The sequence below is a fragment of the Fusarium solani genome (assembly GCF_023522795.1).
Source record: "Fusarium solani strain SB1 chromosome Unknown bctg00000000, whole genome shotgun sequence".
In the NCBI taxonomy this organism is placed as follows: Eukaryota; Fungi; Ascomycota; class Sordariomycetes; order Hypocreales; family Nectriaceae; genus Fusarium; species Fusarium solani.
In genome coordinates, this window is record NW_027072157.1 from 2,342,741 (window position 1) to 2,354,919 (window position 12,179).

At 54.0% G+C, this 12,179-nt stretch overlaps 4 protein-coding genes across 4 annotated transcripts; 3 read left to right on the forward strand and 1 right to left on the reverse strand.

Moving 5' to 3' along the window:
* Positions 1-269: 269 nt before the first annotated feature.
* MRS44_000734 (uncharacterized protein) lies at positions 270-2,414 on the reverse strand (the record flags this gene model as incomplete). Its single annotated transcript, XM_046274976.2, has 2 exons — positions 270-2,222; positions 2,292-2,414. 2 exons carry the CDS (start codon positions 2,412-2,414, stop codon positions 270-272), a joined length of 2,076 nt encoding a protein of 691 aa, XP_046138629.1.
* A 676-nt stretch (positions 2,415-3,090) lies between these two features.
* Positions 3,091-3,631, forward strand: MRS44_000735 (uncharacterized protein; the record flags this gene model as incomplete). The annotated part of the gene is made up of 3 exons (XM_046280679.1): positions 3,091-3,111; positions 3,261-3,441; positions 3,558-3,631. The coding sequence occupies 3 exons, from the start codon at positions 3,091-3,093 to the stop codon at positions 3,629-3,631; spliced, it is 276 nt and encodes a 91-aa protein (XP_046138630.1).
* Positions 3,632-4,495: 864 nt separating this feature from the next.
* On the forward strand, positions 4,496-6,991 carry MRS44_000736 (uncharacterized protein; the record flags this gene model as incomplete). Its single annotated transcript, XM_065624171.1, has 5 exons — positions 4,496-4,622; positions 4,679-4,747; positions 4,807-5,481; positions 5,532-6,669; positions 6,721-6,991. The coding sequence occupies 5 exons, from the start codon at positions 4,496-4,498 to the stop codon at positions 6,989-6,991; spliced, it is 2,280 nt and encodes a 759-aa protein (XP_065479882.1).
* Positions 6,992-7,376: 385 nt separating this feature from the next.
* On the forward strand, positions 7,377-11,495 carry MRS44_000737 (uncharacterized protein; the record flags this gene model as incomplete). The annotated part of the gene is made up of 6 exons (XM_065624172.1): positions 7,377-7,671; positions 7,731-7,792; positions 7,868-7,944; positions 8,113-9,544; positions 9,597-11,277; positions 11,326-11,495. The coding sequence occupies 6 exons, from the start codon at positions 7,377-7,379 to the stop codon at positions 11,493-11,495; spliced, it is 3,717 nt and encodes a 1,238-aa protein (XP_065479883.1).
* Between the last annotated feature and the right edge of the window lie 684 nt (positions 11,496-12,179).

The window sequence follows — 12,179 nt, forward strand, 5'->3', positions numbered from 1 at the left end:
CATGGTATGAGTTGATATAATTCTATCCTCTAGACTACTAGATAAAGGCCCCAAGAATGTTAAATAGCTGACTTCGTCCAATAAAGCTTGGAGAGTGGTGTCTATACCTGAGTGATCGGGACCTGATCAGCTTCGGAATGCATGATTAGACAAGCTCAATAATTCTCACAGGATATAAAATCTCACGGGGTATACAATCATCTTCTCTGGTCAACTACCTGAACACAAGAAATGCGCCCACTATGCTGCCAATACTCCAACACACGTCCTTAATCCATCAACGCACCATTCGACCCTACGGCTTCAAGTCTATTCACAAGCTTCTTTACGTTTGCCCAGTCCTCATTCTTCAAGCCCTCTTTGCCTCCCAGACCGCTGGCCACCTCAAACACTGTGAGGGATCCGTCGATACCACCAGTGGCAAGGCGCTTTCCATCATTGGGCTCCCATGCTACCTTGTTCAGACTCTTTGAAAGCATGGTTCTACCGTCCTTTCGAGCACTGGGTGATATCCGCGACACAGGTTCCTCGGTTTCGACAGCGATATCCCAGAGCTCGAGCCAGCCGGCACCGTCTACCAAGGCAAAAATGTTGGGCTTGACAGGTGACCACTTGGCGTCGTAGACGACATCCTCGCGCACAAAGTCGATCAGGGGCGAGATAGTACCATCCCCAGAGCCAATGGTGGAGGTTGCTGCAGGTGCCCGAACCTTCCAGAGCTTCACGCTCCAATCCAGTGATGAAGAGATGACCAAGTCACCCAGATCCACTGGACCTCTGGCAGGATGGAAGTCGACCGACATGACAGGTGCAGTGTGTCCCTTGTAGCTGATCTTCTTGTCCACGCCGGCCTTGGCACCAGCTCGGTCGTATCGATGGCAGGGGAAGATGGTGCCCTCCTCACTGCCGACGAGGAAGAATGTAGGATCTGTATCCGGGAAAGAAAGACACGTCGGGCTCACATCTTCGACAGCCACCTTGGCCTGGCTGGGGTTCTTCAGCTCAAGCAACTCCTGAGGCTGGGCGAACACGTCCATGGTCCAGCCACACACAACACCATCAGTTGAGCAAGAAATGATGTTGTTGGCGTTTTGAGTACCAACGATATCGACTGAGTAGATGGGGTGAGCGTGTCCGTATCCAGTCAGGGGAGTCTTTTGAACTGGTGCCGCCTTTGCTCTTGTATCCCAGAGCAACACTTGGCCACTGTATGAGCCACCGATGATGAGGTTGTTGTGGTAAGGCGAGAACTTTGCTGTCAGGATATCCGACTGCGCTGTAAAGACGTATTCTGGGCGATCCTGCATGTGAAGGTTCCAGACCTGAACCAAGCCATCAGGTTCGTGGGGCGCCGTTGGGTTCTTGGTGTAAGATGCGAGAACGAGCTCGCTAAATTTGGGCGAGAAGTCGATTCCACTGATCATGCGCTTCTTGGACCATCGATCATCAAAGAATTGAGCCACCTCCTTCACTCTATGCTTTCCGCGGCCGCCAGTGTTGCCAGTCTCTTCGTCTTCGTCCTCGACATCTTGGCCTTGCAGCGCATAGTCTGTGAGGATATCGTACGTCTCTTGATCAAGGGCCCTCTCAATCACTTTGGTAGACTTTTCCAGGAAGTCGACGAACTCGTCTGACTGCGCCACAGCGTCGAGTTCTTCGGCAGTGAGGTTCCTTGAAGGATAGTTCATCGACGTGCTCGGAGGCACCACGCCATCTGTCAAGAACTCCTTTGTCGCCCTTAGTTCTTCCTCCACCTCTTCCCTGATCTTCTGTCGGAGCTCCTCCTCTCGATCCCGTTCTCTCCTGCTCAGCCTCTTGCTGGGCGTCGAAGTTGCTACGGGTATATCATCGGCTTCTGAAATGAGAGACTGAGCTCTGGTTCTGTTTGGGGTCGTCCATTCCTCGGTCGTCTGAACACCTTTGCTGTATGAGAAGACCTCTTTTACGGGAGACGGTGGGCACTCGAAGACGGTGGTGAGGGGAACAGTGGTGAGGTTCGGGGGTAGGACAAGAGGCTGGATATGACCGGGAGAGGCGACTTCGGAAGTCTCGTTGCTGAGTTCGCCAGCACTCAACACGCTGTTCGGACGGCTGCCACGAGGGGCCGGAGAGGCAGCGCCTCCTGTGACGGTGGAGCCAGGTCTGCTGTCGCCCACCAAGCTGTTGATGAGCGATTCAATCTCGCGGCGGTTATCTGCTCTTCCGGGAGTCGGGGATATCAACTGCGGTGAAGAGACAACATGTCAACGAGGGGTTCCAATTCCAAGGCGGTGGAGGATCAGGGGACCAACGTCGCTAGGGGTGCCTATGCTCGAGCGACTGGCAGTCGCCTGGCTGGCCCGAAGCTCTCTCTGCCGCTTAAGCTCTGCGAGCTTTGCTTTCTTTGCTAGAATTTCATCTCGACGTTGCTGCATGGTGGAGGTTCCACGGTCCCATCGCGGGACAGGTCGATCTCTGGGAAGCTATGGATGGCGGGATTCGCAGGTGATGGGAGGCGCAGAGGCGCAAGTCGAGGGCGGACGTGGTTTAATAGTAACACGAGAGAAAATGACAAGTTGATCCCGGTGTACCGTGGCGCGTCTTTGTGGTTGAGATCGCGTTGTTTGGAGTAATGATGCAGTGTATGGACAAAGTTGGTAAGTACTTTGAGTAGCTGCTGAATGGGGGTCCAATTGGATGCGACAGCCCGTCCAGCAAACTTGCACCCCGGGAGCCCCTGCACAGGGGACAAGTCAGGGACAGTGCTCAGTGCAGTGGGAGTGCCAATGGAACGGTACGTACCTGGAAGATTGAGATTCAGCCTGGCACGTGATCCCATCGGCCGGCTCACTGCCACTGGCTCCAGCTCCCGTCGTTCGCCCGAGCTCCCAGCCGCCAGCGGCTGCTTTTTTGGTTTTACAGCGAAACCTGGAAAAACTGCGACTTTTCCCGACGTCTTTTCAATTCTTCACCTCAAGCCGACGCACCTAATTCCCTCGAGCCACCCCCGACAGGGTCCATTGACAAGCCATTGTCGACCCACGACTATCGTCTGTACCGATCCTCTCGCTTTCCCACTCGATCGCGCAGTTTTTGCGACCCGATTCCCCAATGGCTTCGACCGGAGTGAACGTGCGTGTTATCCTTCCTTATCCACGCCGATTCGGCCGCCCGCTCGACCGTGTCCCGACCCCAAGCACTCGACAACGCCGGAAACGCGACCATCTGGGCGGCACAATCGCTCTGTGCCTTGACGACGAGGCTAATTGAGTTATTTCCAGGTTTTGCGGTGGTCCGCCCTCGGCCTGGGCGTCTTCTACGGCTTCACCCACCAGCGGGCTATTACCGCCGCCCAAAGAGCCGAGCACGCCCAGCACGAGTACGAGAAGAAGGAGAAGTTGATCCAGCAGGCCAAGGCGGAGTTTGCGAAGCAGAAGAACCCTACATCAGCTGCTGACTCTGGTATGTCAGCTCCGGCATCGTTGCCCAATCTGCCCCCCTAGGAAGCAATTGGAGGGCGGCATTTTGCACCTCGTGCATCCCGACCGTTGAGGATGCCCCGGGCTAACTCTGGACAGTGATTACCGACCCTGCGGATCCCAAGTTCGACCTCGAGAAGCTGCTGCTGAAGGTTGCCAAGGAGAACCCTTAAGATGGGGTCGTGGCGAAGGGAAAAGCGTAAGAGTGGATGAGGCGGAAGAACAGATGGAAAGTCACGGGCGAAAAGGTCGGCCAACCGTAGGGAAACAAATCCACCGGAGGCATAATCCGAGCCTCGAGCCTCGACTCAAGACTCGGTGTATGATTTGAGGATATACGTGGCGGTCCTGCATAGATGTTTCCTTAGGTCCCTGCTACACAAGTGTACGGGTGTACAATATAACAACTTTAGACGACAAAACGTCAATGGCTTGGTTTACAACTTGCTGTACCTGGATCGTCTGGAAGTGAAGGGAGGACAAGCTGGCATTGGAGCTGGTCTTTGCCATTGAGATGATGGAAAGGGCAGAGAAAGCAATTGAGCAATATTTCAGGCACATGATGAGCTGCAGGTGCCAAGACAGTCAGCGATTGCCATTTCGACCTTCAATGGGTGAAATCTCCTTCAATGGACTCCCCCAAACTAATTGAAAAGCAAGCAGCTATGCCATCACTCCCCTCTCGGCCGATTCATCAGGTTGACGTAGAATGACCTGGTCGTCATTGGATAACTGAGCTCCTGGGGAAGAGCCGGCGAAACTACGGCTCCGGCGGGCGCCCCGGCTGTGCAGTGGAGGGGAGGGGACGGGGCCACGGGGGGACGCGCGCTGCCTCATAAAAGGAAAGAGAGGTACGTACCTCAAACGGCCCCATCCACCTTCCTCCCCTGTGGTGTGTGTGGCCACAGCTGGCATAAGCTCCAAGCTGTCCTTCTTGCTTCCCCAGTGGAGTTTCAACATCTCGGCCCCGTCTCGTCTGTCTTCGACAAGTTGCATCAACTCCAAGGGGCAACCATCGTCGACAATCGCAGCTCATCATGGCGGCCAACAACCAAGATGTGCTTTCCGCGGTGACCGGCAAAGACACGAGGACCCTGCTCAGGGTCGTTATCCTTCTTCTCATTGCCGGCGCTGCCATTTCCAGCCGTCTTTTCTCTGTGATTCGTACGTCTTTCCCCTGCCCATGATACACGCTCTGCGCTGTGGGAGAAGCTCCCCAGTGCAGGCTCTCGATGAAGAATCGGCTGCTAACTCGTTGCGCGCAGGTTTTGAAAGCATTATCCACGAGTGTTAGTCCATCCCCAAATACTAACGAGGCGTCGAGGCCGTCGAGCTAACCCCATGATAGTCGACCCGTGGTTCAACTTCCGAGCGACGAAATACTTGGTCGCCAATGGATTCTACAAGTTTTGGGACTGGTTCGACGACCGGACATGGTATCCTCTCGGGCGGGTTACCGGAGGCACCCTCTATCCTGGTCTCATGGTGACGAGCGGCGTCATCTACCACGCCCTCCGCTACCTCACTGTCCCTGTCGACATTCGAAACATTTGCGTTCTTCTCGCCCCTGCCTTCTCGGGCCTGACTGCCTACGCGTCATATCTTCTCACCAACGAGATGACCACCTCGCCATCGGCTGGTCTTCTTGCTGCCATCTTTATGGGAATCGCCCCCGGTTACATCTCGCGATCTGTTGCTGGCAGCTACGATAACGAGGCCATTGCCATCTTCCTCCTCGTCTTCACCTTCTTCCTCTGGATCAAGGCTCTCAAGCTGGGTTCGATGCTCTGGGGCGCGCTCTGCGCGCTGTCCTACGGCTACATGGTCGCCTCATGGGGTGGATACGCCTTCATCACATGTCTGCTGCCGGTGCACGCCCTCACTCTGATTGCCATGGGCCGTTATAGCACCCGCCTATACGTCAGCTACACAACGTGGTACGCGCTCGGCACGTTGGCTAGCATGCAAATTCCTTTTGTGGGTTTCTTGCCTGTCAAGACCAGCGAGCATATGCCTGCGCTAGGTATGATCCATCCAAGAGCACCAGCTGTTCCAATGCTCATCCTTCTCTAGGCATCTTTGGTTTTGTTCAGTTGATCGGCTTCATCCAGTACGTTCGATCTGCCATTTCTGGCAAGCAGTTCCAGACTTTCGTTTACACTATCTTGTTCGCGGTATTCGGCGTTGGCGTCGCCGGCGTTGTCGGCCTGACCTCTCTTGGATACATTGCCCCCTGGAACGGTCGATTCTACTCTCTGTGGGATACCAGCTACGCCAAGATTCACATTCCCATCATTGCCTCCGTCTCGGAGCACCAGCCTACCGCCTGGCCATCTTTCTTCTTTGATCTCAACTTCCTCATTTGGCTCTTCCCCGCGGGTGTTTACATGTGCTTCCAGAACCTCCGGGATGAGCATGTCTTTGTTGTCGTCTACTCTCTCTTCGCCAGCTACTTTGCCGGTGTCATGGTCCGTCTCATGTTGACGCTGACTCCCGTCGTCTGTGTTGCTGCTGCCATTGCGGTCTCTCAGGTTCTCGACACCTATCTTCAGATCAAGACCCCCAGCCCCGAGGATGTTGCCAAGGCCGGTGACGCCTCTAAGACTGCCAAGGGTGGTCTGCGAGCGACGCAGAAGCCCAAGGTTGGCATTTACACGACTCTCTCCAAGATTGTTGTGACTGCTGCCATGACCGTCTACCTGCTCATGTTTGTGACTCACTGCACCTGGGTCACCTCCAACGCCTACTCGTCGCCTTCGGTCGTTTTGGCCAGCCGAATGCCTGATGGTAGCCAGCACATCATTGATGATTACCGAGAGGCGTACCAGTGGCTTCGCCAGAACACCAAGGAGGACGCCAAGATCATGTCGTGGTGGGACTACGGCTACCAGATTGGTGGCATGGCGGACCGCCCTACTCTGGTTGACAACAACACGTGGAACAACACGCACATCGCGACGGTGGGCAAGGCCATGAGCTCCCGTGAGGAGGTCAGCTACCCCATCATGCGCCAGCACGAGGTCGACTACGTACTCATTGTGTTTGGTGGTCTCCTTGGATACTCGGGAGATGATATCAACAAGTTCCTCTGGATGGTCCGTATTGCCGAGGGTATCTGGCCTGATGAGGTCAAGGAGCGCAACTTCTTCACGCCCCGTGGCGAGTACAAGGTGGATGCCGATGCCACCGAGACAATGAAGAACAGCTTGATGTGAGTATTGCTCTTGCTTTGGGGGAAGACTGGTATTGACAGCTATTCTAGGTACAAGATGTCGTACTACAACTATGCCAACCTGTTCCCCGCTGGCCAGGTTGCTGATCGCGTGCGTGGTGTCCGGTTGCCTGACCAGGGCCCCGTCCTCAACACGATGGAGGAGGCCTTCACCAGCGAGAACTGGATCATCCGCATCTACAAGGTCAAGGACCTTGACAACGTGGGCCGTGACCACGTGGCTGCTGCGGCGTTTGACCGTGGCCAGAAGAAGAAGAAGTCGCAGAAGAAGAGGGGCGCCCGTGTTCTCCGGGTTGACTAGATGGAGTTGAGTAGGTTTGCGCGGGATTACATAGGGAAAGGATAAAGGATGCCCATATGGGATGCATGTAGACAAAAGCGCATTCGAAATGTATATCACTGTATTATTTTGACTGAAGCTGACGCGGAAGAGGCCGGATTTCTTTGTGTTGGTGTGATGTAGTCGGCTCCCGATATGGCAGCCTACCGCATCCAGCTCCGAAGCGTCCGTTTGCTGCGATGTTACAGTTCATTGTCTTCAAACGCGAGAGGCGGAGCAGACAGAGTATGATGAAATAGGACGTTGTTTCTTAAAGGCAAAGCGGCCGTTTGCTGTGATGAATTGTCAAGACAATACGATGTAAACGGAGGGTGAAAGGGATCGGGCAAGAGCACAAGATAGGAAAATGAAAGAAGGCGCAACCGATACAGCCTACGAGGCCATCTTTACTCCTCTTCATCTCTTTGAACTCAATCTGTTCATCTTCATCTTTACACTCGCAACCATCTTCATCATCGTCACACTTCTTCGCCTTGAGTCGGCCAACAAAGCTTTCACCTCTGAGACTCCGCGGTCACGAAGCTTTGATCTCCCGAGTCACGGCAAAAGATTCGACCAGAAGGCATTTGAAGTGATCGATACATTAAGAAAATCGCACACGAGTCATTGTGTCAGTCTCTGCGCCTTTACGGGAGCATTCGGTGAGTTGGCTGGGTTGAGTGAAACGGCTGTGAGGATCGACACTGACCCCTATTTCCAGACTTGAGCAGCGAGTACAGCAAGGAGACTGACAAAATCATCAAAACCATTCTATCATCCAAGGTATGTCTTTGGATTTCCGAAAAACCGAAGACCACCAGTGGTTGGTGGGTGGCAGTGCATACTGACAGCTGCCAGTTCCGCCAGCTGGCGACAGCCGTTCAGACACGTCGACGCGCGAACGGGCCCTCGAGCCAGGTAAACGAGATCCAAGAGTCCTAAACACGTCTCCCTTGGTTCTTGCGCGTTAAGACCTTCAATCTGAACCTCACATCTCCAACCTCATTCCTCCATCTCGCCCCTATCATCTACCACCCACCACAGTCACTCATTTGACCTCAAACCGATCCGCCCCTAGACTGGTTTCTTCACCGAATAGACAGAGACCACGACTTGTTTCGCCTTCTTGTGCTCCTTCTGGATTACCAAACTATGGGGCTTTTCAGCAAGGCTCGCGGCCGGCGTGGTCCGAATGTTGACCTCCTGGCGGCGGCCTTTGGCCTCCCATTTACGCCTGGCGGACGAGCTGGTGGCAAGAATGGTCGCATCAGGATTGAATACGACTCTGGAGACGATGAAGAAGATGAATTGGATTCACAGTCTGAGAGCTCTGCTCCCTCTGACGACGAGGAAGAGGTCCACGCCGAGAGACGTCCTTCGCTGAGGAAGAGAGACAAGGAGAAGAACAAGAAGGAGAAGAAGAGTCTTTCCAAAAGACGACACTACCATCGCCACCATCGAAGGTCCCCCTCTTCCCTCTCCAACTCCAAGAGGTCCTCGGCCTCTCTCTCGACCTCTCGCCGGCCATCTGTCCACGCCATGCCCAAGCATGTCGTTACTTCTTGTGTACGACCCTCAGCAACATTCCCGCCTCTCACACCCCTTCATGAGTCGAGAAACCACTGTACTATTCGCGCTTCGGCTTCGGCTTTTTCTGCGTCTAATCTTAATCAACCTTTTGGTGCTGTGCCCGTTCGGCCGCAGCAACAAGTGTACTATCAAAACCCAGTTGCTTTTGTACCAAGTCAATCATCGACTGTTCAGGTGCCAGTCCAGACGGCCCAGTACCTCACCAGCGACATTGCGCAACCTACCACCGCGCCTCCTCGTCCCAAGTCACCAATCGAGAAGCCCAAGGAGCGAAGCCATGGAAGCACCATTTCTGACTGGGCTGGAGACTCGGGGCCCTACGCCAAAGAACTGCAACGCATTCAGAAGCGCATCGACGGAAAGATGACGGATCTCTCAAAGCAGCCGGCCAATCATTTTTTACGTCAAGACCTTCGTTCTCTCCAAGACAAGCTCAACTCGACACTGAACAAGGCCATATCGGGCAAAGCCACGATGCATGCCAGACTCCCGTCGACATCTACCACTCCCGGCTCTCCTCTAATTAGGCTCAACTCACCACAGTTTCCCTCCGAAAACGCTCTCGGTGAAACTCGAATCACCCAGAGATCCATTCAGCAAGAACTACAGAGCCAGGAAGAGCAGAGCCCGGAGCGCGGTGACAAATTTCACTTCTGCCATTATTGCGGCGTCTCTCGCTCTGAAAGGTTCCATAAGAAGTATCCCTACCCTCCGGTTGGAGTACGAAAGCTCAGTGTCTGTGCGAAATGCCAGGACATGATGGTCAAGCGAGGGGTGGCCGAGGACTATCATTTTTGCTTCTGCTGCGGCTCTGCGCGATCTAGAGAGTTTCACAGGGAGCATCCCATCCTCCCAGGCGAGCCCATCCTGCGAAACTATTGCGGCAACTGCCGGATGGAGGTCCAAGGCGACATTGGCCTTGTCGAGATGTCTGTCCTTGGCACTGTGAGTTTCTACACGACAACTTTGGAACTCCTCACTAACAATATTATTGAAGGGCTCTCCAGATAAAAGGACGCAGTGGACACCTCTCGAATCCGATCCTGATGACGAAGTCGACTCCATGGTCCCTCAGTGTGCGAGCACCCGTGGGCCGTCTCGTGTTAGAGAGCAGTTTCTCAAGTCTGCAGTTCCGCATAGAAGAGCCCCCTCTCCTCGACGCTACGGCACAACGGACAAGAAACACCGCGACGGGGACCAGATTCACGAATCTCCAGCTCCCAAGAGAGAGGCTTCTTCTCAACATCAGGAAGCTCGGTACAGAGAACCTCGTGACAGACGCTCTAGGCCCCTTAGTCCTAACGACGCTCGTCCGAACCATCGAGATGTCTCCCCGCTGTCCCCGGATTATTCTACTCGTGTCACTGGATCTGCTAGCCGCAGAGCTCAGCGTCGCTCTTCTGGACAGATAGATGCCGAGTCTATTCCCCGACCCGAGAAGCCTACCAAATATCGAGCACCTTACATCGAAGATCTCGCGCCAGGACATCATTCTCGAGGACAAACTCCCACTCCATTCGAAGAAGCACATGCGCGTGAGCGCGGTAGACCCTCGCATCGTTTGTCCAAAGAGAGATCTCCCTTGGAGCGCCCCGGACGGGCAAAGGAACAGCCTTTCGAGCATGCTCGACCCCGAGAGGCGTCCATCGAGTCCGATAGATCCGGTGACTCTATCCCGACCTCGTCTAAGTCGTCTGGCAGCAAAACTGTTCGATTCAAGGACTCTGTCGACATTCGAACGACTCTACCAACAGACACCGAGGCTTCTGAGGCTGAAGCTGACACCTCTCTGAACAACAAGAGATATTCTCAACCTCCCAGCTCGCCTCTTATCTCTCGCCAGAAGTCTGGTTTAGACAACTCCCGCGAAAAGTACAAGGATACCCGTGACTACCTTCACCCTCATCGTGGTCGGTCTTCGATGAGGAGTCCAGGGTCCGGTTTCCGAACCCCTGAAAGCTTCAGAACGACGACTCCTTCTAAAGGATACTCTCAGGGCGCATTCAGCAGAGACTTTAATCGATCCGAAGACCGTGGTTTCTATTCTAACCCCAGATCTCCCGACGAGACCAAGTTTGCAGACGAGAGTCGGTTCCGAAGCCCCTTTAACTACACTACCGACGAGTCCAAGGACACTCACAATCACTATGAGGAGTACTTGGAGTCTACTACTTCATTGCCATCCTTCCTCCCCTCGGGCGGCGGCTTCGGTTCCTTCTTCAACAAGTCCAAGAACAAGGCGTCGACTACCCATGGAAGTCGGGCTAGTCCCTTTGGCCGCCACCACTCTGGCCACGACTTCAATGAGACTGCTGGAGACTACCAGGAAGAATTCAGCGCTTACAAGTCTGCCGACGGGTATGGGACACCCTGCCCAGGGCCTCAGTCTTACACGAACGTCAACACTGCCTTTGCTGATGGAGACTTCTACACTCCGGCTGCAGACGATGCCGGAAGCAACCCTTACTATACGCCCCGCAAGCGCCGGTTCCCTGGATTCTCCTTTTACAGCGCCCCTGACGGCTGCTCTGAGAAGTCAGCCAAGCAGAGCAACCCTCCCAGTTCCCCTGGCAAGCCGGACGAGTTCTACTGGAACAACGGGTTCAACCCCGTCCCCATTGTTGAGGAGGCAGGTTCCTTCTGCGAGATCTCCTCTGATTGCGCGAATGATCTTCTTGGTAAGTTCACCGAGATACACACTTGTATCATCTTTCCGTTGCTAACAGACAACTCAACAGAGTACCACACCCTCTCCGACGCCTCCTCCATCGAGACGGACGACGATGAGGATGGCTCCGACAGAGACTTTAGCACCTCGGACGAAGACACCGACGAGAACATTGCCACCGACGGCAGGCTCGTGCTTCACCCTGCCTCGGACAGCGATTCTGCCTAAGGCCTGGTGGCACTCAACCAGGTTCCATTCTCAGCGATGTTACAACCTACACACACGCCCTGAAGCCCTGCTACAGAGGCACCCGTCTCGACAAGAGACGTGATGACGAATACTTGACTTTTTTGGAAGGGACTTATGAATGATATATGTTGGAAGGGTGAGAGTTGATCTCTGGACGGACATGATGAACCTAGGGAATGAATGAGGTCATGACACTGTACTATTACTATTAATGCCGTGAGCGGCCATTGCTGTATGATTAGTTTTCATCGTCTATCACCTAGACTAGCTCTTCCAGTAGTCAAGAGAGCCTGATGAGATAAATATTCTGTCAAATCATCTACTAGGTGTCACTCGTGACTCGTTACAAATACCCTTATCTCATGAGAACACCTCAAGTGCCGTGATAACAACCGCTTGTTCACCATCACACAACAGACACAAACCCATTTGCATCATATTTCATTTTCTATTTATGTTGTTCTTCTGTCTTAACCCATGTACACCCCCACAAAGCAAGTCCCTGGCCCATCCATGCCGAGTTGCCGTCCGTCATCCGTTAGAGATGAGCCCATGAGCCCAAAGGCGATTCCAAATACCACTCAAGTATAACAGCAATCATGATTCTTGTCTTCGCCTACCGAGGCCGTGCCCGATTACCCTTCCATAATGCTAATCCCACAA